Source organism: Episyrphus balteatus, chromosome 3, assembly GCF_945859705.1.
Source record: "Episyrphus balteatus chromosome 3, idEpiBalt1.1, whole genome shotgun sequence".
NCBI lineage: Eukaryota > Metazoa > Arthropoda > Insecta > Diptera > Syrphidae > Episyrphus > Episyrphus balteatus.
Window position 1 is genome coordinate 601,039 of NC_079136.1, and position 23,447 is coordinate 624,485.

The window sequence follows — 23,447 nt, forward strand, 5'->3', positions numbered from 1 at the left end:
CCTTTTTGACTAACATTTCGCCAACGCATTTTAATAATATTTGTTTAATTTGAAAGTTATATTGGTCTCGTTAGTCTTTCTACTTCAATTTACTTTCTGAGCTTATATTTTTACGTTAGGCTAACTATGATTAACGGCCGAGTTTTGAAATTTTAAAACATTATTTGTTTTTAATAACACGATAAACGAATCTTTGCCTTGTTAAAAAATACAATATTCTAAAAGATGAGCACGTATTTAGAGCCCTCATCTGTGACATCAATCGAGTTTCATTTCGCATTTTTGCATTTCATATAAATTTGCTGATTCTCAGTTTTTGATAATTATTTTTTTTTACGCTTAACATTAAACTTTTCCTTACAAATTAAAAATATTGGTAAATAAAACTCCGAAAAAGAAATTTTAATTTTACCGCTAGTAATTCAGAAAAGTTACAAAAGTTGGCTAGCTAAATGATGAGCTAGATGATGAAAAGTAATTAAGGGTTAGAGTCAGTTGTAAAGTCCAGAAATTAAACATTAGCTGTGTTTTTTTGGCATTGTTTTTTACGTTTACGTTTTCCTTTATCTTTGTAAGTGCATATAAATTTTTGTTCAGTGTTATTTGGTAAATCCTACTGCGGATAGCTTTGCCAAAAAAACACGCCTATCTCTTTGAAGAAGCAATTTTTTTTCTTGAAACTTTGTGAGTCTTAAGGTTGATGTTCTAGAAGTTTTAACGATAAAAGTAAAAGTAGCTAAATTATTCACAGACTTTATTTGGGAATAGTTTCGCTACGTTTTTCGTGAAACTTCAACATTGACTCTATGATGAGCTCTTTAGTCTCACCAAGTTTTAAGAAAATAGATTGATTCTTCAACGAGATAAACTTTAAACAAGCGTCAATATGTCCTCTCTGTTACTTTGGAATCGCACAGTTATGAAATTTAGGAACTAACATCTTTTAATTTATTTTTTTGTCGTGTAGGTATAAGTTGCAATTGTATAAAGATGTATCAGGTCCTGTTAGAATTTATAAATATGAACAATTTTGTAATTCACAATTTTGAAAGAAGAAATTAACAAACTATTACTCTCAATAGAAATAAAACTTGATTAATTTAAAGAAATTTATTGAGGTGTGTAAAAAAAAACTTAATAATTATGAATGACAACAATTGATTTATTATTATGCCGTAGTTGGGTATCCCCATGGATCAAGTTTCTCATTCAGCAATGTTAGACACGATTCAGATATTTTCGAAAGCAATTCAGCTAGCTTATGCTTTGTATAAACTTTATATAATTGTCTTGCTTCGCTAGAAATTTCATCAGCCAATTTAATACAACCTTTGTAGTCACCGCTCTGATGGAGAACTTTATGCAGAAGCAATACAACTTCAGGAATACAAATAGACCGAAGCTTTTGCAACTGATGCAAACGATTCTCCCAATCTAATTGATCTACATCGACGGGATTCTTTGCAGTTTCTGGATCGATAAGCCAGCCTTTTTCTGGGAATAAGAGAACGTTGAAGAGTGCATCTCGAGTAACTGAAATTAGAAAATTATAAAATTAAATTTATCTTTTTTAACTCTTAAAAGTAGTTGCTCGAGAGCAATAACAATTACCTGCTGTTTGTTCATTCAAATTCATTTTCCAGCGATCAAGTTCCGAACGATAGACCTGCTCTTTGTGTTCCGATGCGATTCGCTCTGTAAAATTAGCATTCGTATTAACAGCTTGTGGTTCTTTTGGTCGATTATGATATAGTTGAGACCAATCATTGAAGCCATCTAAAGCCACCAAATAAACTTTATAACTGAGGTATTCTTTAATGCTGCATTCTTCGCGGCAAGGAAAATTATCCTTGGAACCATACAATGAAATAATTTGTGACAATGTGTCTGCTGGGACCATTTCAAAAGCCGCACGCATGCATTCGCTCTTTCCCTGAGCCAAAAATGTTCGAAACAAAGCATTTGCTTGCCACAAAAGTTCACCCTTTTGTTCCGGATAGAATGTAAGCCATTCCAGGACTTTTATTTTCTCTTGTTCTGATTCGGAGATATCTCCTTGTCGTTTTTCTTCTCCTTCACCATCGTCATCAAACACACGAGTGCGTATGGTTTGTACTGTGTGTCTGGTTATACCCTCTACATCAAGTCCAGCCGAAGCGGCTTCTTCCAAAGCTGCCGCTCGAGCTGGAGATTCCTTAATAGTTTCCAAGAATTTCGAGTAGAGCAATATTTGCATTTTTCCAGGCAGACCAGCAGTATAGAAAGCAACCAACTGTGGATCTTTCAAATCAATCAAACATTCAACGTAAGCCTTGATTATCACATCGGCCACCTCTTCCTTATCAACTTTCCCAATTTGTCGCATGAAAAGCACAATATGGCTGAGGAATCGCAGCATGTGGGGGGACAGTTTTTCCTCATCTACCCAAGAGCGCATCTTTTGCAAAAGCTCTGGAACGTTGTCCAAAATTATGTACTTCTGGATGATGTGCATTTTATTTTTCGCTGCCTGCTTTACACTTTCGTTCTTGTGAACCGAAAGTTCGTCGAATATTTGTTCCAAAGACATCTTGTTGTCCCAGTAATCTTGAGGCATTAGGGAGCGAATTTCACTTTCAACTCGGATGTCAATTTGTACCTTGAGATAGGCCCACAGCAAGTCAAGCCAGGATTTGCTTAGCAAAGATTTCAGTGATTCCAAATGACCACACAAAACACCTGCAATTGCACGAGTGTATTCATCGAACTTGTTGCTATCAGCCATCATCCAGGCACACTTTTTCCAGATATCACGACGGGGATTTCCTTCGATTGGAATCTTTTCTTTAGGATTTGCAGACTCGTAGTTGGGATCTTCGTGGAGCCGCCATCCTTCTAAGATAGCTGCTCGCCAAGTTTGCCCACAATACTTGCATAGTGCCATGGCTTCATCAATGCGTCCTTGACGTATTTCAGCGAAAATCCCTTTCGAGAGTCGCAAGTTGTCTTCTTCATCGAGCGGATGAAGAGGCTTCTTCTCACGGATTGGAGCATCTGGGTCTAAAGACTTGATAGTGTCACGTCCATTGCCAAAAGCAACATCGTGTGGATTTTGCAGTTGAAAGAGGGTGTTTTCCCAGGCAACAGTGCGGTCGGTTGAGTGACCAACGTGCATTGCTTCATCTTTGACATAGCAGGCCTCCAGCCAATCAACAATCAGTTGGTATTCTCGAATGTGTGGGTTGCCTAGAAGCAAAAAAAAAAAAAAATTATGAAAACGTTGCTTAGGCCTCCATATAAAAAAGAAAAAGACGTATTGATTCTGAATCTATGTTGATGACCTATTAATTGCTGGCAACAAGAAGTCATCGATTCAACAACAAGCAACTATTGAAAAGCTTCTTAAAAATTCGGAATGATAGACTGTAATCTGTTAAAACCCCTATGAAAAAAGGTTTGCAGCTGGAAGCTAATATCACTGGTCAAGAGCTCCAGAAACCATATTGTGAACTTCTTGGAAGTATAATGTATATTATGCTATGTTCAATACTGGATATATGTTATGCAGTAAATTTAATGGGCAGGCATCAACAGAATCCACCCGAAGTGCTCTTAAAAGTGTTCTTAAAATTAAACTTTAATAGAACTCAAGATCCACCGCTGATTGGATATGCAGATGCAGATTGGGCTTCTGTTATAGTAGATAGAAAGTCAGTAAGTGGTTATGTTTTTCAAGTTTATGGAAGTTTTGTTTCCTGGTGCAGTAAGAAGCAAACCACTGTTGCTACTTCATCGAGCGAAGCCGAGTACATTGCTTTATAGACCGAGAGCCCACAGCAAATTTTGGGAGTTTAGGTATAACCAAAATGTGAGTATGCAGTTTTATAGCCTTATGCCTTCTAAAAACGGATTCGAAAGTCTGGCAGCTTTAAATTACGGCTTTATATGGTTTAAGTTCAGCTGTTTCAGAAGCTATATGGTTGAAAGGTAGGTATAATGCAGGACTTACAAGAAAATAAAGACGAAGCGATTACCATATTTGAAGATAACAGACGATGCTCATAACCTGGAAAGTAAAGGAGCCAATCACATAGACATAAAATATAATTTTATAAGCGACAATATTGCAAAAGAAAATATAAAAATTGAAGCTACTGGGACGAAAGAACAACTGGCGGACATTATTACAAAAGCAATGGATTCTGCATACTTTTTGGATCTACGAACAAAACTCAAATTGAAGTAGAAAAAATTGATTACCATAATAAGATAATGTACGATTGAGAGAGGGTAGATATTGAAATTTTAGCAATCGATTTTTTGTTTGTTATTAGCTTTCGATGTTCATTAAATTATTTTTATTCTGAATCTAATTTTCCCAATATTCAAGAAAGGTGACCCCAATATTGCATTGAACTATAGAGGAATTTCGTTTATAAACACAATTGCGAAAATTTGTACTGGTCTGTTGAATACAAAACTTTCAAAATGGGTCAAAGAAAACAATAAGTTGAGCCAATTTCAAGCAGGATTTGGTGAAGGCTCTTCTACAGTAGACCAAATCTTCAATTTAACAAGCATTGCTCAAGGTTACCTTAATCGAGGAAAAAAATTGTATGCTTTCTTTATTGATTTTCGAGCGGCTTTTGACGCGACCAACAGAAAATGTAGGTATATTTTACAAACTGTCTCAAATAGGTGTATCAACAAAGTTTTTAAATAACATAATGAGTCTCTACATCGCTAATAACTCACCAATATGGAATGGAGAAGACCTATCAAATTGGTTTGGAATAGAAATAGGTGTAAGACATGGATGTCTTCTGAGCCCTTTGATATCTTCACTGTTTTTGGATGACATAGCAAACTTCCTACTGGCTGGACTTATAAGTGAAGGAATCAAAGTTACAACTTTACTGTTTGCAAAAATACTGCAAATACAACTGCATAAAATCAACACGACCCATTCAAAAGTTATTGTGTCCAGAAATGGATCAGGTCACCTAGCAGAAAACGAAAAATGGAAATATGGTGGAGAGGATCTAGAAGATGTTAAATCTTACAACTAGTTAGGAGATTTAATAAATCAGTTTATCTTTCTTTCAAAAAGCACTTCAAAATGAAACTGTCTGATTTGAAAAAGGCGATTTATTCAACTTGGCGGAACTTGATGGCAAATGCTAGAGTTGGAATTCCATCGAAAATAAAAGTTGTTGAAGCTGTTCTTCGGTCCGTAATGTTTTATGGGGCACTGGTTTGGGGAAGCAAATACTATGAAGAAGTAGAAAAACTTTTGAGGTTTTTCCTCAAAACACTATATCGAATTCCATCAACCACCCCTAATTACATGGCCCAAATTGAAAGTGGCATGTCACCACTGTTTATATTTATGCTCAAACAAAACATGAGTTATATGACAAAAATTTTTAACGAGAATGATGATACTCGCCTAACCCATGTTCCTGTCAGAAAAGCTATTAGCTTAAAATCCTTTTAAGTGGCAGAATATACCTAAAAAATGTATCCTGGATGTAGAAGAAGCAATGAAAAGAGAAATGTAACACAAGCTGAGCCCAGGAACAAGGGTTGTGTAGCGACAGCTAGAACAAGTTAATTATGCGAACACCGGATTAAGTTCTGGGGTGGAATCGTCTAAGCTAAGGTGATTGTTGATCATCACAATAAGTACTTTTGCTCCACGTAAGGTGATTATCAAAGTGACGATCACCTTTTTGTTATGGATTGTGGGTGACAGCTATTTATGTGTCACTTTCACTTTCTATTTTTATTGCAATCCTCAACGGACTTCATTATATTAAAAAATAATACGAACATTTTAGTTCGTTGAATAAAATATGGTTTCTTGTGAAGAAAAAATAAAAAATATTTAATATTTATTAAGAAATAAAAAAAAAAATTGGGCACCGGTAGGGATCAAACCTCAGTCTTCCCCGTGTGAGTCGAATACTCATCGAAATCTCTGCACTTGTAGGGTTTTGGTGGTCACTTTGCTCAGAGAAAAGAATAGGTGATGTTCAAAAGAGTGACAATCAACTATCACCTTAGCCGATTCCACTCCTGTCCAACTATCAATGTTAATCCGAGCAAGAGGTGAGCTTCACAAGCTAAATTGTAAGCCACATCGTGAGGATGTCGCATTTCGATGCACTCTGTGCAACACTGGAGAAAACGAAAACCATTTTCTTGGGTCCTGTCCATTATTGAAGGAAATAAGGCGTAGTCATTACGGCATGAATCTAATGAACATTGAAGATGTCAAACACATACGAAACGATAGCCAAAAATGGAATAAACTTGCCTACTATTGCCACACTGCTCTCAATATACAACAGTCGGAAAAATTCCTTTGAGAATTCAGTTTTTTTTTAATTTTTGCTTTATGAGATAAATACTGTTTTATCTTCCCATAAACATGGTAAAATTGTCTTCTTCGAGCCTAACGCAAAGGGTACTTTTGCTAACAAAGTTTTTGATGAAAGAATGGCATTTCCAAATTCAGACTTTTTGGAGTCAATCCCCGATTTAAAGTGAATTCTTCAAAATGCGTCTATTTTTTTTAGTGCATTTTTTTCATTTTTGTATCCATTTATGGTAAATTTTAAATAGTATAATATTGTATAATTACATTTTTGTGTTTTCATATTTGGTAATTTGTTTTTTCCCGTGATAAATTCAGTTCTCCACAGATTTTTTAACAGACACACCGAAATTATGACTTGCAACAGAAGATGCACTAATTTCAATGTTCAGTTCCGCTGTTTTGCCCAATTTTTTACAAATCGGGGCCTTAACAAGTCGGTCAGTTTTATAAGTGTTTGAAACACGTAAAATACATTACCTTACCTTACCAACATTGAAAAAGAACATTGGTCAAAATATTTTTTTCCCTCAAAAATTTGTACTTTTTATACAAAAAATGCAGCCTCGAAGCATAATACCAACTATATGACTGACATTTACCATCATGAGATTCACCATAATATACTTAATAAATAACCGTCAACTTCCCTATTTTATGTTTAACCGTTACAGATTATTCTCAGTTAGAAAATGTTCATTTTGTCAAAATACACTCCTTTTCATCAGAATAGGTACACAACTTTTCAAATGTTCATTAATCGTTTGTCCCCAATAGTGGTACGTGACCTAACAAGGTTTTATTGTTTTATGACACTTTAAGATGTTGGGAAATGCAACAGCTAAAATTATTTCAAAATGGACCATAACTTTCGCATTGTTTTTCTTGTAAAGTATTTTTTGAGGAAAAATCAACTTATTTTTTTCTTCATCAGAATAGGTACACCCTTGTTATCTTTAATGTTTTCGTGGATTTCGAGCAAATTTACCATTAAAACAAATAACTGGTCTTTCCTAAGTGTTTATCCTATTTTCGTGACCTTTTTTCAATCAAAATTATGATCCTAAGTGGGCTGTTAATAGGCGATCAGATTGCGAAGGACTAAGCAGTATATATAGCCAGTTTAGATATATTTTAGGCTAAATTTTATATCTGACATGATTTCTGAAGATCGTTTTTGATTTTGAAAGTCAAATTTTGATTTTCTTATCATATTTGAAATTTAGATTTCATTATTTTGAAATTCGATTAATTGAAACGTCTTTTTCAAGGCTTCAATTTTTGAATTTTGAAATATTTACAAAAATATAAAAGAGATACTTATACCTACCAGAAAACTAACCACCACAAATTTTAAGAAACATCTTAAAATTTATTATTTTAAAATATTGTAAGTATAGATTTTAATTTTAATTTGTTTAGTATTTTTAGAATAAAATTTTTTAGAGTCCTGAAGAAGGGTGTAATCACGCCCGAAACGTCGACGAAATATATTAAAATTACCAAGACAGACCTACAGCCCACTTAGGATCATAACTTTCCTAAGTGTAATTTAATAATCATACTACCATTTTGAAAAACATGGATGGATTAAAATCGCTAAATTTTGGCGAAAACACCTTAAGAAAAAAAAAAAAACAATGAAGGATCCACCAATACTGGTATGATTAAAAAAAATTACGAATTGTGAATATGCTCTATCCAGACTTCAGATACAAACATTCTGGGGTTAGAAAAAATTAATGGTTGTAAAAAAAATGCAAAAAAAACACTTTAAGACGAGTAAATTTTTACATGTGCTACCAGTTTTGGTGGATTAACGACAAGAAGAAAAGTGAAAAACAGTTGTTATTTGTAATTTTAGGGCAGTAAATAGAATGGGCATTAGTCCCAATCTTCTAAAATGGCTGAATTTTGAAAAGACACCATTACTACACCAAGAACAGAATTGTATACTTTTAAGGTTTTTGAAATCCTTTACCACATGAAAAGTTAAGTGGTATTTCTTGTTATTTTTGGATCAACGAACATTTAATTTTGATGTCCTTGGTGAGTTAAACTATCAGTTTAACATTCTGCGAAAGGAGAAACCATTTTGAGACCAACTTCATTGTTAAAAAAGAAGTGTTAAGGCATTGAAGAAAGTAATCTTCTACGATAATACAAATAATGAATTTCAAACGTGAAGAATGGTCACAATTATTTGTAAATGGATATTCAAGAAACTTTTCCTTAATTCTCTAGTATTTGTGAACCAGTATTCTGAATTTTTTAACAGGACCACGCCTCCTACCACAAAAAATGCTCTGTAAAATATTGGGAAGAAGTGCAAATTTAGAAAGTACTTGAGCATCTACCATAGAAAACAACCCTGAACCTTGTTGAAAATGATTGGAAATGGCTAGCCCGTACTGATAAAATTTGTGATATTCAATTTTAAGACAAAAATATTTCCTAACCCACCATTTTTAACAATTTAAGGAAGAGATTCAGATAGATTGCATAAAGAGATTTAACAATGCAATTCCTGGACAGTTTTGTTTTTTTTTAAGAATAAAAACGCCACTATTAAAATAAGTAAAATACATTTTTAAGAAGAACTTGGTTTTAATTCATTTCATGGACCACTTTCACATCATTTTCTATGTGTACCTATTCTGATAAAACAAAAAAATTACTCAGTTTTTCAATGTGAAATGCTTTGCCATAGAGAAACAAGAAAAATAACCACACGTTTTGAATTATTTTTTTTTGCTGATTCTGCTAACATCTTAAACAATGACTTGACATCAAAAAATTATTATTTTTCCTACACTGTGAGGAAAAAACGAATACTGAACATTTGAAAAGTTGTGTACCTATTCTAATGAAAAGGAGTGTACTTTTTCGGACCATTGTAGGTCAAGAATAATAGATGACATTTTTTAAATATTTGCCAAGCTACTTCTAATTTTTATTTATACATATTATGTATAGTAAAATTTTTAAATGTTATTTCTTGGCAAACGGCTAAGGCCATGCTTAAATGCACCAAATGTTAAACTTAAACAATGTAAAAAAAATATTAATGAAAAAATAAAGTACCATAATAATAAATTTCTGAACATCGTTATTAATAAATTAAATTTATTCTTCTTGTTTGTAAACGTTTTCTTGGAATCTTTGAAATCTTTCTATTTGGAGGCCTAAGCATTGAATCGCAGAAAAACAGAACTTACAAGTATAAAGTTGATTTATGACTTCTTTATCCGAACAACCGAGAACGGCTTCATCCATGTGTTCGGTTTGAACCATGATTCGGTCCTTGTACAAAGCATACAACAGTTTCCAAGTGTTGTGCTCCTGTTCGAACCACAAATGCTCTTCAGACTTTTGCTTGACATAATTTCCACGCATTCCATCTCGATTAAGTTCGTCAATAATGCCAGAACATGTGTGAATTATATCTTGAATGGTATCAAAGATTTCTGAATCATTTGTGCGACTTTGCAACACTTCAAGAAACTGAGGAAATAGCATGTTTGCTTTTTCCCTTATTCCAAGCTCATTATTCTCAAGAACCGAACGTTCGCTGTTTGCCGGCTCTGTTCCCAAGATATTGCTGGTACTTTCATACAACATGGAAAAGTTGGCACTTTTGTTGAGATTTGAGGTGTTGTGTCCATCTAAAATTCTTTGAATTTCACTTGGAGCGAGGGTTATGGACAGATCCAAATTCTTGGATTTGGTGGATGTATCTGCACGAGGTTCTTTGGTTCGAATTAGACCACGTTTAGATACAAAAGTTGTTTCGGACATTGTTGTTTGAAATAGTCTATTTATAATATTATTTACTCAAAGATAATTTGTAATAAGAAGACAGATTTATTGAACAATACAAAAAACGCGCTCTAGAAAACGAATTACCTACAAAAAGTACAAACAAAATTTTTGCTGACAGACAGGTGACAGCCGGCTACGAATTCTTACGTTTACATTACGTATTTACGTATTGTAAGGGCGGAAACAGAGTTTGATGATGTTGTAGGCGCCATGGTGGCCAGTGTATGAACTATAATTATGTAGCGTTTTGTTATGCAATAAAAATTTATTGGTCAAGTAAAAAATAAGAGATAAATAAAATAATTGGTGTACAAACATTTATTTTACACCTTAGTTTATTTTGCAATTATTTGGACTGTCTAGTTTAGCCTAATATGTCAGCTATTACATAAAGCCTCAAGAGGCTTGACTCTTTTTTCTAATTTTCTTTTGATAATCATTTTGTGAGGCGCGTACTATTACACGATGCCTCTTGAGTCCAGGACTCAAATTTTTTGTTGTTGTATTGCACCAAGAAGGATAAAGAAATGAAAGAGAATGTTGAAAAAAGGAAAAGGGGAAAAAGAAACGTCAAAAAAGAGTCTCAGAATTCCCACCCACGACTCTCTGGTCGGATAATTTTTTGTTTCATCTTTTTTCTCTTTTGCACTCATAACGTTTGAAAAGAGGCGCGCCTCTTGAGGCTTCATGTAATAGCTGACTATGCAATCATTTTGGAGATAATTTTTTTGAAATCTAAAATTGAGTTCGAACTGCATACTAGACTAGTAAATGTCTTAAAAATTAAAATATTAGCTGCGTTTTATTTTGACCAATGATCCATAAAGATTATAGCTGCGTTCCTTTGAAAATATTTATCTACTGCTTAGTACTAAAAGCAGCTTTGAACTACTTTTTCAATACAGCAAAACTAGGTCAAAGTAGTTTTAAGTAGGGGAGAGGTGCGGACAGTGAGACACCCTTTTTTTAAAATGGTATATCTTAGAATGTTTTAAAGATAGCTTAACGAAACTTTGAAGACAGTTTAAGACATATTTTATCTTAATGTTGCAAAAGAACTTGTAGTTAAGGAATGAATGAGAGCATCACATTGGACTAAAATGTAGAAAAAGTCAAAACGTCTCACTGTTTGCAAGGGGTGCGATCAGTGAGACATTCTTAGTTGAAAAAAAAATTAACGAAAACGTCAAATAATTAGGTAATTGACAAGTATATAATTAATTAATTTATGTTACTTTAACCCATTTTTCAAAAAAAAAAATAACAAAAAGCCAAAAAAAACGAAAGAAAAAACACTACGAAAATCATATTGAAGTCATTCTAAAATAATAGATTTTTTTTAAATCTATATGTCTCACGGTTTGCTTTTTATAAAATCTATGTCTCACTGTTTGCTTTTACATAATGTCTCACTGTTTACTTTTTGTCATTTTTCGGAAAAATATAAAATAACAAAAAACCAGAAGGAATTCTAATTACATGACATTTTTTTATGAAAGAACATATAAATATAATACATATGTAAAAAGAGTGTTTGCACTGTCTCACTGTTCGCACCTTTCCCCTACTAAGCAGTAGATAAAAGTTCCCAAAGGAACGCAGCTATTGATGACAAAATAAAACGATTTGGATAAAAATAGACACAGATTAATCTCTATTTCGCTCATATTTGTTTATTCTCCAAACTCATGCTCTATCTCTTATTTTTCTCCCAGCCGACAGACAAAAGCAATCTGTTGACCAAAATATGAACTAATTTTTGGTTCAATAAAAATGGTCCCTCTAGAAAGCAGGATCATGTATTGTTTTTGTTTATAATACAGTCAAATAAGGAGAAAAAAGGGGTAAATCTCGGAATAAATGTTAGTAGAAATTTTTTTTGCTCAATATCTTCCTTTTGCCATTCTATAACATATCTCAAAAGTCAAAAGTCTAGAAAAATCTCATGTCCGCTTGTCGCGATTTCAAGGTCAAATCGCGAAATGGAGATTTTCAAAATTAGCAAAAATAGGCTATGGTATTATATACACATATGATACGTGATTTCAAGGTATTTTTTAATGCTGATTCCAAAAAATCTAAAATCAAGACAATCTGACGTCTCTGGAAAAAGTTATACCTGTTTTTCATCTGTCAACTCATATTATTATAACAGTTGCAAACTTACTGCCGAAAAACCCTTAAAAGTTATGGTAGATGAACCAAATTTTGCATGAAGATTTTAGAATCCATCATTATTAGAAATCAAAACAATCCATTACAAAAAATACATATACCTAAGAAATAATGGTATTTTTTGATGGAGGGCCAAATTTTAGGATATGCACTAAAGAAGATTCTTGTTCATCTTAGGAATAAGTGCTAATAGGCTAATTTTTTCATTTTAATCTTTGTTTGGATATTCTTTAATTACCCTCAAAAATCTAAAAAAATCTCATGTCCGCAAGTCCTAATTTTCTTGGTTTGAAAATAAGGTGCAGATTTAAAAAAATTAATAAGAAAAGTTTAATTTTTTATATGTATGCCAACATAAGCGACATGATTTAAAGGTATTTTTTAACACTAATTCCAACAAAACTCACAAACAAGTCAACCTGACCGTCCCTGAAAAGTAATGCACCTTATTCATGTTGATCTGACACAAATATATGAAGTGTATTTTTCCAATTTTTTAAAATCTGCACCTTATTTTCAAACCAAGAAAATTAGGTCTTGCGGACATGAGATTTTTTTAGATTTTTGAGGGTAATTAAAGAATATCCAAACAAAGATTAAAATGAAAAAATTAGCCTATTTGCACTTTTTCCTAAGATGAACAAGAATCTTCTTTAGTGCATATCCTAAAATTTGCCCCTCCATCAAAAAATACCATTATTTCGTAGGTATATATATTTTTTGTAATGGATTGTTTTGATTTCTAATAATGATGGATTCTAAAATCTTCATGCAAAATTTGGTTCATCTACCATAACTTTTAAGGGTTTTTCGGCAGTAAGTTTGCAACTGTTATAATAATATGAGTTGACAGATGAAAAACAGGTATAACTTTTTCCAGAGACGTCAGATTGTCTTGATTTTAGATTTTTTGGAATCAGCATTAAAAAATACCTTGAAATCACGTATCATATGTGTATATAATAAAATAGCCTATTTTTGCTAATTTTGAAAATCTCCATTTCGCGATTTGACCTTGAAATCGCGACAAGTGGACATGAGATTTTTCTAGACTTTTGAGATATGTTATAGAATGGCAAAAGGAAGATATTGAGCAAAAAAAATTTCTACTAACATTCAATCCGAGGTTAAACCCTTATTTGACTGGATTATTAACATGTTTATTGATTCTTATCCAGACACCATATGAATAAATAAAATACTAGAGAGTTTTTTTTAAATTTTAATTAAAAAATTGATTTTAATAAAATATTATAATGTTTTATTTTCCAATAGCAAATAAGCGGTTTTTTTTTGTTGCTAAAAATCGAGTTTTTCCCTTCAAGCCTGGTACCCAGATCCCAGCTAAATTTTAGCTCCTATACAAATTATCGATAAAAAAATGCTCACATAAATTTTAACTCGGCTAAATTTTTTCGATAATTTGTATGGGAGCTAAAATTTAGCTCGATCTGCGTACCAGGCTTCAAAGTAGGGTTATCATTCGTCCTCCTTTTGGGGGGACTATCCCAATCACATTTCAGGAACTAAATTGTCCCCCATAACTGAAAATGTGAAAAGGGGACGCAATGTCCCCCTTTTTTAAGCATCCTCATTTTATTTCTTTGTAGAGCAATATTTTTTCATCGCAAAGTTCTAAAGTTGTAATAAGTTCAGGGTTGTAAAAAATAATTTTTTAATGCATTTGTTTTCCATTACAGATTACAAAAATTATTGCAATTAGAAAAAAAAACTGCATTAACAAAATTATTGCAGTTAAAAATATTTTGCATTGAAAAAAAAAATGTTACTGCAACTGAAAAATGTTTATATTTTGAATTAAAAAAAATTTTATTGGAAATAATACATTTTCTACCTTGAAAAAAAATTCAATGTAAAATGTGTGCATTTTAACGATTTAACGATATTTTTATTGAACAGTAATTATATATATACAATTTGCTTAAGGCTAGTTATCTAAGGACCATTTTTTCACTCGGAGTTGAACATAACTTGAGAATTTTTATTTTAAAAATTCTCAAGTTATGTTCAACTGCGAGTGAAAAAAATGGCCCTAAAAATTTACATTGATTATATTAGTATTATGTTGGCACAAAAGGGGCCTAACGTTTTTACATTGTTTTTTTTTTTTTTTTCATAAGCTAAATTTACAGTTAATTGTAATTGTGTTTGTTTTAAATATTAATTCTGCTGGCAGCTTCTTAACTCAGGTTGTTCAAGTCCGGTTGTCATTGTGAAGGTTGGATTAGGGAGGGGTGAGGCTTTCAGCCACGACAGTGAGCTGATCTAGGATCAGCGTAGAAGGGGATGTTCTCTTCGTCGTTGGTTGATATCAAATCCTCATCCAAAAGTTCCTTAGCTTTTAGGTACCGCTGCACACAGGTAAATTTTCCCAAAAACATGGCCAAAATTATTTTTTGTGTTTATTAAATTTATTATTGCATGATTATATCAAAATAAGATAATTTCCATAAAATTCACCATTTTTAAGTAAATTTACACGAAAATTCACAAAAAAGAAGCAAAAAATGAAAAAAGTCGTTTTTTTTTACTTTACGCCATAGGGTTTCTTTCATTTGACATTTAATAATACAATATTTATACATTCAATAGATTGAAAAAAACAGTTGAACAGTCGTTATTATAAATAAATAAATAATGCAGGCATAGATAACAACTATGTACATAAATAAACATGAGTGTGAGTTTGTATGTTTGTATATCATTCAATGACTTGTGAGTTGTGAAACTGTAACTATAAGTCTGCTTGCTCGATCTCTGGTTCTATTAGAAACTGAAGTATTTCAGAGGGAAACGCATTTTTTGTTTTAGGATTTAGTTTTCTCAAACCACTTATTAATGGGTCAGAAGACACCAAGAGATTATAAAACACATCTTCCATATTTTGCTGCCTCGAAAATTTTCTTGGGAAACTTTCTCGAAACGCTTTATATCTTTGTTTCGTGATTCTTGGGCTTCTTCGCCGAGCTGTCCAATGAATGAATAAATTTTATTGAGGCTTAAGTTTGGATACATATGGTTATTATGAAACTAAGTTAATTTTCCTTCAACAACTATTGAAAGTGCTTCTTCTGCTGTATATGGAATAATTTTCTGGTCAATTTTTTTCAAAGCTTTTGATATTTTTCAGCACGTGAAGGAGTTGAAAATATTATATTTTTCATTACATTTGATGAACAAGTTTCTCTTTTTCTCGCAGTTGCATGGCGCAGCATAGCTTAATTCTTCGGCATTATAGTTAGAACGTAAATCTTCTGTTTTACGTCTCTTTGACCGTTCGCTTAGGTCTGAAAAATCCATTTGAGGCCGTCCAACAAAGCCATGGGCTCAGCATGGAAACGATATTTCATATTGCAACCAATTTATATTTTGTTTTAAGAAGGTGTTGTTATTTCTGGAGGCACTCAGCCATCTTCTTCTATGTTCATATATGCAAAATCAAAATCCGTTAAATTTTTCTCTATTTGCTCCGAAATTTATATATTTCAACCTTTGGTCCCAAAAAAATTAATTTTTTCTGTAATGTCACGTGACGAACAGCTTTTTAAAAATTCAGAAAGCTTATTTCTTGAAAGAAAAATGAAAGTTAATTACGATCCTGTGTCAAAAAAGAAAAATCTGATTAAAAAAAAAAAAAAAAAAAATCACCGTCCCCAACACCTTTTGAAGCCAATATTATAAAAAGTCGCAAAAAACCGCAATGTTTTAGGATTGTTTCCCATAAAGGAAACATTTAACTATTTTTCAACACTATTTTCAGTACAGAAAAACGCAAATCAACTTAACTTTTTCATTATCAAAGAAAAAAAATTTGTTTGTTTTTACTGCTCAAACACATTATCTTAAGAAGCTTTAAAATTTACTTTAGACTTAAAATTTTGCATTATCTTTGTCATTATCTTTTTTTAACATACCACTAGCAACAAAATCCATGTTAATTATTTTAAAAATCGCCAAAAAAAATTAAATAAAAAATAAAGCAAACTACTTCTTATAAGAAACCAACCTTGCTACTGCACTCGTTAATTAAAATGTTCTACTTTGAAAGCATCTACTGATTAAACAGTTACAATTTGCATCGCATGATCAATCAGGTTCTAAGCTTATGTTATTTGTAAACAACTTGGCATTAAAAAAAAACAACAAATCGCAAATTTTTTTTTTGTAGTTTTGGCCATGAATTTGGGAAAATTTACCTGTGTGCGCTGGTTAGGATGTCTTGGCTGGTTACAATGTGTGCAATAAATATTTTGTTTTTAATACTAGTCAAATTTCTTACAGTGTTTGCTATAATGAGGCAAATGTATTAACAAAAACTATTTTTTACATTTTTGTCTTGAAGCAGGTAGCAGGTAGGTACCTATCTATAGCTACATACCAACATGTTATAAGTTTATTTTCTCTTTACTAGGGCCCCAGATGAGATAATTTGCAAAATTGAAAACAGACTATAAACACTTACTGTATTTAATTTTTTGTACATTAACCCAAAAACTTAGGTTTTTTATATGATATCATTATCATCAATCTGAATCTAGAATTATACGAGCTAGTAACACAAAGGATTCTTATATCTCATTATTGGATAATTTACATCATGAATGATGCATTCGAAAAACTGACAATAATCAAGTCTTTTTCACTTAACTAGACAATTTTCAATCTTATGAATTTTTCTTTTCTTTAATGACAATTTCATTAACTTTTCAACCCTCAAAGGTTTTTTTCGATTAGACATTCAATGTAATTTATTAATTATTTAAATCAACCTCGGTGAGTGTGGGTTCATGTAACAGAGAGAAAGTAATTAATTATATCCCTCCCTCTTAGCTATATGCAAAGGCATTTCACTTTGATGAAAGGATATCTCTATTGCTATCTTTTCTAATAATCATCAACCTTTGTGATTGTCAAATTGTGGGAAAATCTTGTTTAAAAACAGATTTCATGTTCGAACATTTAATGTTGTTTGATGACATCATTAATTACTTCCTAAAAACATGTACAATTGTATGTTTCGAAATCTAAAATACAAAATTTTAGTTTTAAAGGTTTAAAAGTATACAGTAATTTCCCTAAAGAAAATATTAGCAACATTGGGTGTGGGAGGGAGTACGATAACGATAACTTTGGCACTGAAAACTCGAGGTGTTCCTCATACAATAATTTTTAACTATCGGATAAGGGTTTATCCCCCGTTGAAGCGGGAGCGGAAAGGCACATCATTTATTTATATATTTTTTGCAGGGATAAAATTTGTTTTCTTAAAGAAAGGTTGCCATCAGATAGTGCTCAGTTACAGTTAATACTATACAAGACCCAATTATTAGTTTATTTTGAACCAAAAGTGAACAACTTGAATACTATCTTTGTCAAAATGTACTAAAAAACTGATCTGCCTCAATTAATTCCCTATAAATCATCAATATGTATCTGTCTATGAGCCTTCTAGTATAAGAGAAAAGCGAAAAATACAAAAACAACTTTTTTTTGATCAGACTCAATATTGAGCCTATTTTGAAACAAGGAATTAAATTTTTTTTAAAACTATTCACGTGGTTTAGTGCTCTTATTGTTGATTCAGTGCATTAAAACCAGAAACTTTCAATTGTGACGTGAAATTTTAAATTAAAGCTCATTTTCAGAAAGAAAAAGTTGGATAAGAAGTAACAATTCACTTGATTTTTATTTGATATCTTACAGAATCTTGAAAAGCTTCAGTTAATGTCAAAATCCTAGGTTGTTAATTCCTTTTTTGGTTACGTGAGTGGAACAGAATGTAAGAATTAAGTCCCTTAGCAGACCCAGTACCCTGCTTTCTTTTTTCAAATAACAGACTTTTCAAATCTCAAGTATTTTCTATTTGTTCCCTCCCTAATTAAAAGTTACATTTTTCGATATATGTTTGGGGTTCGACAGCTATAGAAGTGGTGGTGTTAGATATACAAAAATCATGTTAAAAAATCTATTCACAATAGAGCCATCTTCGCCTTCATATTCTGGGATACAAACAAAAATGTGGGCTTTTTTTCTCTTCGAATCTTTCAAACACAAAATACAAAACCACAAATATTTATTCTACTATCAACTAGGTGTCAACAGTGGTAACTGAAAAAGAGCTTTTCAAATAAGTTTTGTTGTTTGTTCTCTTACGAATCCAAGGTAACACCTTCACAAATAACACCTGCAATGTCTTACATATCTTTAAATGAATTATGTATGAATCGACCTGATGGCCTTGAGAATTCTTCACTTTAAAGACCAAAGTATATTTTCTTATAAAGCATTCAGCCGGGGCTGTAAATCCTTTCATTTTCAAAATCATATAAAATTAATTTTTATTTGTGACCTCGTCGTTGTTTTCGTCGTCCGTCATCCTCCTCCCCCATCTCAAGCCGCTTGCTATTGCCGCTCTAGTTTTCTTTTAATTATATTCAGAAACGATTGTTCTGCAGTATTTGCACACAACTACCCACCTACTGCTACTCCACTCTGCTGCTGCATCATCCCTAGTTTCAGCTCAGCCCCAGCCAGCAGGGATATCCACCCTTTACCACTCTTGCAACATTATATGTTGCTATTGCAATGTTCATGACTTACAAATCGCCAACTATAAAAGTTTATACGTTTGTACATAAAACATTTGAATATACCTACATATGTGCAGTTTAGATGCATTTGTGTGCTAGGTGCCAAGGTGATTTTCACCTTATCCACAACAACACTCAGTTGTTGCTCTATTATTTATCCTTCCTAACATCCAAGCATTTATTTTTTCGTGCAAGTAATGTCAAGGGGATCATTCATTTCACCAGAAGGCAGAAGTACCTGGCAAGGCTTGGTGAGTTGTGCGACTACCGTGACTCCAGCATATGGCGATAATGAGGAAACATAAATCTCTTTTCGGGCTTCTGCTGCAGTGCAAGCCTAAAAAGGTATGAGTGCCTAAAAGTGCGTAGGAGAGAATAGTTGTAGGTGGGGTCACAGAGGAATGCATTTAATGAACTTCAATTCGATTCCAATGATGTCATTGGAATTCCACCATCGAGTAATTGCATTTTGTGGTAGTAAATAGCCTACTTGTCTACAAACTGCCTCCCTTTTCATGGACCATTCTCTCTCAAGTCTTAAAACTGTTATACTTGGCTGGTTTTTTTTTTCTTCTGTTGCATATAAACCAAAGCTTTATCATCCAAAATTCATTTGAAAAGGTGGGTCGGGAATTTCGTTCCGCTAACTTTTTCCACATCCACAAGAGTGTTCCCCTTGAATTTTTTCCCTAATCGTTGCAAATGGATGGAACAGAATGGAATGGAACATGACTGTTTGCATGTGCGCATGTGAGCATAGTATCCATATTTAAATAAAACACGTTAACTTTTTTGCACAACAATGAAATAATATACCCGGTAGCAAAGGTACCAAGGATTCTACACCAGAGCAGTAGGGCTGGAAAAATCGGTCACTACAGTTGGCTTTTTTTAGAGGACTTCATATCTGTATGTTGTTCATGTAATGGAGTTGCATTTCCCCTGGCACAATAATTAAAGTAATCCCACTCTGGAGGCATGACATACGTTTCCTTATTGTGTGAAGTGAGGTAGATGCGTATATATTTTTTTTTATGAGAGAGTTTGAAATATATTTTGAGCTTTTGTCAATACAAGTTGGAGTGAATGTTATCGCTCTATGTGTCATTTAGTGTCCAGTATCTACTTCTGAGAGCACTTTTGACTGCATTCAACTACTTTATGGTAGAAGTATTTCAGAAGTACCTGTTCAAGAGTAGGCAGCTATAATAATTGATGGATGAAGGGTTTTTAGGAACTTAAAGTGTTATGTAGTAATGAAAAATTTTATTTGTTTCTAGGGAATTGATTTATGGTGCATATGTCTATTCGTCTTGTTGTCTTCTTGTATGTTAATGGATTTGCTGTCGTTTTCGATTGTGTTTTAAATCAAATGATATATTTTGTCATAATATACGAAAATCTCTTAAGAAATTGTAAGTATTAAATCCGAATCTCTTTAAGATCAGTTTTGGAGTTAGGCACAAGGTAACAAATTAAACATTTCCTTATGAAGACTATCAGAATAGATATTTCTGATAGTTGACAGTCATATAGTTAATCATAGAAAACAATGCCACTGTGGAAACTTGCCCCCCTGGCCTTTTAATCAAAGAGGGTGTGTGAGGATTCACTACCGTGTCACGGTTCCAAAGTATTTACGAGGGCAGATTGGCCTGCAGCAGTAATGGCGGTGGTGGCCTAAAATGGATTACCATTGATTGTGCCTGTTTTCTTATGGATAAAGTAGTTGAACACTTTAGGAGAGAGAGCCTCTTTGGCAAATATAAACTTGGTCATTTTGGTCTTTCACGTGTTGCTCAGCTTGGAATGGAGTCTCGGTCTCCGCCTGGAGGATGATCGGCAACATGCAAGCAAGCATTTCGTATGCTTTATACATCCTGCTGTGTTGTGAAATTGAGTTTCTTTAATTTGCTCTCTTTGAGTTCGATAAATTTTCTTAGAATTTGTATTTGCATGTTTCCAGGCAAATAAAACGCGATAGCAATGTTACGCTTGAAACTTGAATACAATTTGTATATTCTTTTGCTTTATAACACTAACTGACAGTAAAACAGTTGGTTTTGAGGGAGTTATATAATGATCTAGTATTTATGTATTTCTCAGCAATAGATCAATCGTGTTAAACATCATGGTATCTAGGTAAAATATGTATTTTCTTTTGGTCACTTTAAACTCTATGCTAGCCAATCTTACATGACAAGACACACAGAATAAATTCGAAGAAAAATTGCTGAACAAATTCTGTATGAGGCTTTTCAAATAAAACCGCCAGAATGTATAGTCTTTTAGCTGCGATAAATAAACTTCTTCAGCTCCACCAAATAAATTAATGTAAACTTGTTAAACCCGTCAACGATAAAAATAAAAGGCATGTTTGGATAGCACATACTTGCTCATTTGATAAAATTTGCTTTGAATATAAATGCTTTTTATGTAATAATTCATAAATGAATAGTTTACGGGCGGGGGTTCGCGCGAACCTCATTCCTTAATTTGCCCAATGCACACAAGTTTGATCTGGGAAATAAGGACTTATTTCCAAAGCTTCTATAAAACTTAACTTAAATAACAACCTTTTAAAGTATACCACGTTTTAAACTAAATAGTTTTTTTATAGTCTTAAGTGTGATGTTTTTATAAAAAAAAAACACAGCAAACAATATTGGTTTCCGTCAGTCCATGATTAAAGCTCATGTGCAAATCTAAAATGTGTGTTTTTTTTTAATGAACAAGAACTTTTTGCTTGGAAATAAATTAAATTAAAATAATATACATATTATTTATATATATTACATTTTTAATACATATAAATGAAATGTATAAGCTAATGTATACACACATCACAGAAAACTATTAAAATAAACAAAATTACTCAAGCACAAAATATTTTTTGTATAAAATGTTCTATCGTTACTGTTATAAATGTACAAGTCTTTATAGTCAAGTGTTTTATATAACTTTCGTTTTATTATTATGAATTACAAATGGATGAGTGCATTTTTCTTTTTATTTAATTAACGAGGTCATTGTGAATAGATATATGTATGTGTATTTGTATTTTGTATTTAGTAAGAGTTGCTTATTTATTAGAAAAGAATAAAAAGTGGTTTGTATCATTTTTATGACTTTGTACATTTTTCAAAAAAAAAAAAATATAAATTTTAAAATTTCAGTAAAATTTTCCCATGTCATTTTCACTGGACACGTTATGTCACTTTCTAAAATACATTTGGCATGAGTTTTCGTAGATGTATTTTTTTTTTCTTAAATTTGGAATATTTATGAAGAATTTTTGTTTTATTACTTGGTTGACCCTGGATTGCCATACCGTTCGTTGAATGTGAATGTTCTGAGTAGATAAAATAATAGATGGCGCTGAGGAATTGACTGACTGATACACTGTGTAACCATCGGGCACGAAAATTAACAATACAATAATCAAAGTTATTTTTTTTTGAAAAAAAAGCAAGTATACGCCATAGTTACCCATAGTGGTTAGTTTTAGATTTTATAATAATTGACTAATAAAATTTCGTGAGTTAGAATTTAACAAGCACGTAGAAATATTAAGCCACTTTGTATATGAACAGTTTTGTATCATTTCCCTCTAAACGATAATTGTTAATGTCGACAACTAGATTACTAAGTTCCGTTGAGCTTCAGAACTTGAACTTTATATGACATTTTTCTTTTTCTTAGTACCTACTTAAAGATTCTTGTTAAACTAATATTTAACCCTCTAATAGGTATAATAAACAATATAAGACGGCGTATCTATACATTTTGTAAGCGACTAAATAAGTTAGCTCGTAAATATTTAAATGAAACTGAAACAAAACCATTTTTTGAGTTAATTTTTCAAATCATTACTTGAATGAAGTTGCTTTACATTGTTCACTTTAAACCCAGCATTGATGACTGACGAAGGATGGAGGATTATTTCTTGTTATCTATTTTTTTTTTTTTTTTTTGAAAATCAACCAAAAACATAATCACTGAGTACAGTGGTACAGTAGCCACAACAAACAAATAAAGCATAAAAAAGAATTTTATTTTTTTCATTCTTCTTAACTCATTCCAAATCCATGAAGGGGTAACACTCTACCATATAAAAGAGACAAGCCCAAAATGGGCAGCAAATTTCATTCACCATAGAAAAGTCCTGGCAACGAGCCAAGACTTTTTTGCTCTGCAAACTGCAAACTTTCACCAGCCCATCCAGCATCCGTTGTAATCGTCATTAGTGAGAATCGCTGGGTATTACCTCACCAGAAAAGAACGAATCCCATCCTTCACCAATATACTACTCGCTATAGCTATCTAGCTAGATATCTATACATAACCAAAAGACGGAATGAATTAGCATCGTTGCAGCTGTTTGATAATTTTTAGGTTACTTGATTTCTGGGTCATTCATCATCATCGTGGGAGGAAGCAGCAGCAGCAGCCCCCAGAATGGAGATACGGAGAAAATATGT

The 23,447-nt window shown here is 32.5% G+C and overlaps 1 protein-coding gene across 1 annotated transcript; it reads right to left on the bottom strand.

Moving 5' to 3' along the window:
- Positions 1 to 1,095: 1,095 nt before the first annotated feature.
- On the bottom strand, positions 1,096 to 10,295 carry LOC129912986 (nuclear pore complex protein Nup107). The gene is made up of 3 exons (XM_055991278.1): positions 9,577 to 10,295; positions 1,612 to 3,225; positions 1,096 to 1,533 (listed from the first exon to the last, which is right to left on the bottom strand). Exons 1-3 carry the CDS (start codon positions 10,154 to 10,156, stop codon positions 1,169 to 1,171), a joined length of 2,559 nt encoding a protein of 852 aa, XP_055847253.1. The 5' UTR covers positions 10,157 to 10,295; the 3' UTR covers positions 1,096 to 1,168.
- Positions 10,296 to 23,447: the final 13,152 nt, after the last annotated feature.